General features: G+C 47.4%; 1 protein-coding gene across 1 annotated transcript; it reads left to right on the top strand.

The window, feature by feature from the left end:
- Window positions 1–2,503: 2,503 nt before the first annotated feature.
- LOC123516808 (basic helix-loop-helix transcription factor amos-like) lies at window positions 2,504–3,714 on the top strand. The gene has a single exon (XM_045276489.1). The coding sequence runs from the start codon at window positions 2,542–2,544 to the stop codon at window positions 3,157–3,159; it is 618 nt and encodes a 205-aa protein (XP_045132424.1). The 5' UTR covers window positions 2,504–2,541; the 3' UTR covers window positions 3,160–3,714.
- The last annotated feature ends 683 nt before the right edge of the window (window positions 3,715–4,397 follow it).

Genomic DNA, 4,397 nt, shown 5'->3' on the forward strand with positions numbered 1-4,397 from the left:
GTGTGTGTGTGTGTGTGTGTGTGTGTGTCTGTGTGTGTGTGTGTGTGTGTGTGTGTGTGTGTGTGTGTGTGTGTGTGTGTGTGTGTGTGTGTTTGCGTGTTTGTTCAACCCACAGTCCGTGGATAAGCGGTGGTCTTTCCCAGATCTTCGACCTGTTGATTGGAGAGGAGGGTGAGAACTGGAAGCGAGGCAGTGAGGGAAGGGGAGAAGCTGGGACGAAAAAGGGAGGTAAGAGAGGGGTTGGCTGAGGGATATCGAACGGTGGACGAAAGGAACACCTGCGACATGACTCATCCCGCTGACGAGGAAACACTGCATTACACACACGTGAAAACAAACGATTAAGCAATGAATACACAATTACGGAGATTAATGGACATATGGCATAAAACGGGTAGAAGTTGATGATACACGAGGGTTGAGAAAGAGAGGGAAAGGAGAGCGGGACACTGCTCAGGAAGGCCATACAAGGCTCACCACTTTCCCTGCATTAAAATTCCATCATCTGACGAAGCAGTGTTTCTCGCAGATCATGGCACCCAATACATGTAGCCCAGTCACCGCTGTGGTTCACCTTCTCAAATTATTAATGTTCGTCGTTAAGTTGTGGAGTGGAAGCAATGAGCATATATTTCCAACATCGCTGTCACACATCACTGACTAAGCACTTTAACACAGCCACTTTAAGGCGACATAAAGGCAGAGCAGCTTTACGTTATAACTCGTATTTATGAATAGACTGTCATATCTCTCCACGGACGAACGATCAGAGAGTGAAAGAACTCGCTAAAGTGTAGATAGCATCCTGAATAATATTGATACGTGACTACCTGCAGGTTCTTCATTCCACGCAACACTCAAGAGCAGATGTACGAGTGTGTCTCTTCTCGCAGCGTGAATGGCATGCACGCCTGCAGCACTTTACCCAAGAAATCAGGGTTGCAAATTAAGAAATGTGATTTGAAAGTAAAGTTTGGTGCTTGAAAAAATATAAAACGAAAAATATCGATAATAGAATTGAAGAGAACTATCATCCTAAAATGGATATGAAGTCTGGGAACCTGGAAGGGCCCAGGGAGGCTCAAGGTCCAAAAGATGAGATCAAGATGATGAGAGATTATGACAAAAATAATAAGGTATATATATATATATATATATATATATATATATAGAGAGAGAGAGAGAGAGAGAGAGAGAGAGAGAGAGAGAGAGAGAGAGAGAGAGAGAGAGAGAGAGAGAGAGAGAGAGAGAGAGAGAGAGAGAGAGAATAATAACGGAATCAAACTGTACATACCATTGTAAAAGTAAAATTAAAGTTGATGCCTAAACTCTACGGGTTGAACTCAGTTGGTTTGGTTTAGGCTGATGCCTGACAAAGAAAGAAAACTAAAAATAATAAACAAGTAAATAATAAGTTGCGTGGAACAAGTGAGTGCTGGTGAAATCCTTGTTTGGGAGGCACAAGAGATCATTGACCGAACCGGGGAGTGATTCTGAGCTGAGAGAATGACGCGCCAACACTGAGTAAGGCAATGCAACACTCGCAAAGTGACTATATATGGAAGATGACCATCGGCTGCGTGGTCTAAGCAAAAAAAAAATCTGCTAATTCTTGGTGGCCCATACCGACCCTGTGTCCCTGATCGTATCGCCTCCATCAAAGATTCCGGAGTGTACGTGTTGAGGTCGAGATTGTGAGATCTTGGTAAGATGGCCATGTACCGCTAAATAAAAAGCTGTTTCGAAATGTTGTTTTCTAACATTGGATCTACATTCATATATCTAGGAAAATATGCTGAATATGATATTATGATATGATTATATCAGCTATTTTCATATTTTCCTGAGCCATCAGCTTAGACTTAGTTTCCTGGATCTCAGCACAGCACAACGCACAAAAAGGAGACAGACTCTTAAATACTGGATTTTCGACTATTGATGCACCTCTGATCAATTCAGCGGTCCTGGGAGACGACTGTTGCCAAAAGCAATGGCGGTTTACGTGTTGATGTGGAGCAAAAATGTAACAAGTGGGCTTTTACGCTCCAATCTGGTCTGTAGCTGAGTGAGATTAGGGAGGCGCTCCAGATCCCCGCGTATAGAGTATTGGCCTTGTAGAGAGTGTTGCTTCTCCTCCCTGGCTGATCAGTGCGCAAGGCAGTGAAGGACAAGGGTCGAAGAATGCAGTGGAATTCACCGAGGAGGAGGACGGCAGTGGTGTCGGCGGCCCAAGGCAACAATTATCGGGGTTGCCTGCGGAGAGCACCACACCCCGGCGCCGCCACACGCACGCCGCCACCTGGCCAGCTGGTGTGGCTGGCGGGAGCACGGCAGCGGTGGCCCGCCTGACCCCCACACCCCGCCGCGGGCACGCTACCTGGCCCCTCCCCCGACCGCCGCCCCTCCCACGGTCACAGCCCCGCCCACGGTCACAACCCCAACGCCTTATTGGTCGGTGGGGTCACGTGATCAGTGTTGAGGCATATAAAGGTGACGCGTGGCGGGGCAAGGGTCAGACCACTGTACGAGACGCCAGTAGACATGTCGGTGTCGGACTGGTACTTCCCCGCGTCGCATCCGGGCTACTCCAGCCCTCTGGACCACGCCTCGGTGTACCTGGAGCAGTTAGCTTGTCCCAGCTCACCTTACACCACCGGCGCCTACTCACTCCCTGCTCAGTGCTCAAGCAATATCTCCTCCAAAGACTCCAGTAACTGGTGTGCTTCCGAGGAAAATCGTCCCAGCCCATCGTGTTCCCCCATCAGTAGCTGTGAGAGCATCGAGAGCAGCTCCTCTCACGGCTGGAGCAATCACCAGAGTGGCCCTGCATCATGGTCTTGGGGCGCCCCGGGCACCACTCACCCTGTTCTGGCTGCTGTCTCCGACCTTAACAATCCCAACTGTTCCCTGGCAGTGTCGCGAGGCCGCCAAGCAAAGTGTCGCCGAAGACCTCCGAAAATTGTGGGCCGTGAAGTGATCAAGAAGCGTCGCCTTGCAGCCAACGCGCGGGAGAGACGTCGGATGAATGGATTAAATAATGCCTTTGACAGACTTCGAGAACACATCCCCGCGCTGAGTGGCGACCAGAAGTTGTCCAAGTTTGAAACCCTACAAATGGCGCAGACGTACATATCTGCTCTCGTGGATCTACTCCAGTAGTGGACACACGCCGCACGAGTGACTTCTGGTCAGCCACCCGCGACGTCTACAGCCCGTGATCCTTAGTGCCGCGAGTGACAAATCTACAGTGATGATGGCTAGTGAGGGAGCGCCTTCCCATGGTGTTATCATGTCGCGGGGACAAGTGGCAGGGGACGTGCAGCAAGAGTCCCCACCTTCCTCAGACTGTGATTGTGTTCTGTCCTACCGTGCTAGAGCTGTCCTGGATCTATGTTCAAGATCAGCCGGCAGGAGAATGGCCACCCTGAGCCCACTCTCAACAGGGAGTGTTTGTGTCCACACGTCTCGCAGCGAGGTGTGTGTTGGCACGCCAGTGCTCACGGGTGTGCCTCTGGCGCAGTGCGGCCGTGCCGGAGAACCCACGTCGTGATGTGGCCCTCACTGTGTCCAGGGGCGGGGTTGAGAGGCATTACCAAAAAGTGTATATTGCTATTGCTAGCAGAAACTGGCTCAATTTAGTGTTTACTCTACAGCTACAAATGTGTATGTTATGTATTATATAAATTATTTTGTTAATAAATCTTGAGAAATATATTCATTGCTTCACTTCAGCTCCTGAAACCAAATGCGAAGGTGGGTCTAAAGGCTCTGTGGTGCTGGCATGGAAAGGTTTCAGGACTGTTTGAATGTAAAATTGTTGTTATAGATTCATTGACCAATTTAGTATTGCGCATTCATTTCCCTGCATTTCACATAAAAAAAAAATACTAATTAAGTGATGCTAATAAAGGCATCAACTTTTGAACAGTCCTGTACCTTTGGTAAAGTAGTCATCTGATCTTTTTAACTAGAAAATCAGTTATTTCAGTTCTTGAAAAAAAAAATCACATCAAATGATTATTAGTGAACATAATTTCTATCATATGAAAAGTTACCAATTGAATTCATTATAAAATTTTATTGGGCTTACTTCACTACTATTAAGAGAAAATGAAAAAACAGTGTCTGAATTCTGATGATGACAAGAACAATGAGGTAATGGATGAGACTAAGTACTGGTCATAACTTAGACACTCATCGAAGACAAACCAAAGGCAGAACTGAGCACGAGGAACACAAGGAATAGCGCGGAGAGCAACAGACGGCAACAAAACTTCGAGCTGAACACGTGTCCCTACAAACTCCATTCTGTAACCTGTCTTGCACTCCCTAACGTAACATAAGAATCAACACTAATAACCATCCTTGACAATGCAAAAGAGTCAAGCACTTCTCTT

The sequence above is a fragment of the Portunus trituberculatus genome, chromosome 41, assembly GCF_017591435.1.
Source record: "Portunus trituberculatus isolate SZX2019 chromosome 41, ASM1759143v1, whole genome shotgun sequence".
NCBI lineage: Eukaryota > Metazoa > Arthropoda > Malacostraca > Decapoda > Portunidae > Portunus > Portunus trituberculatus.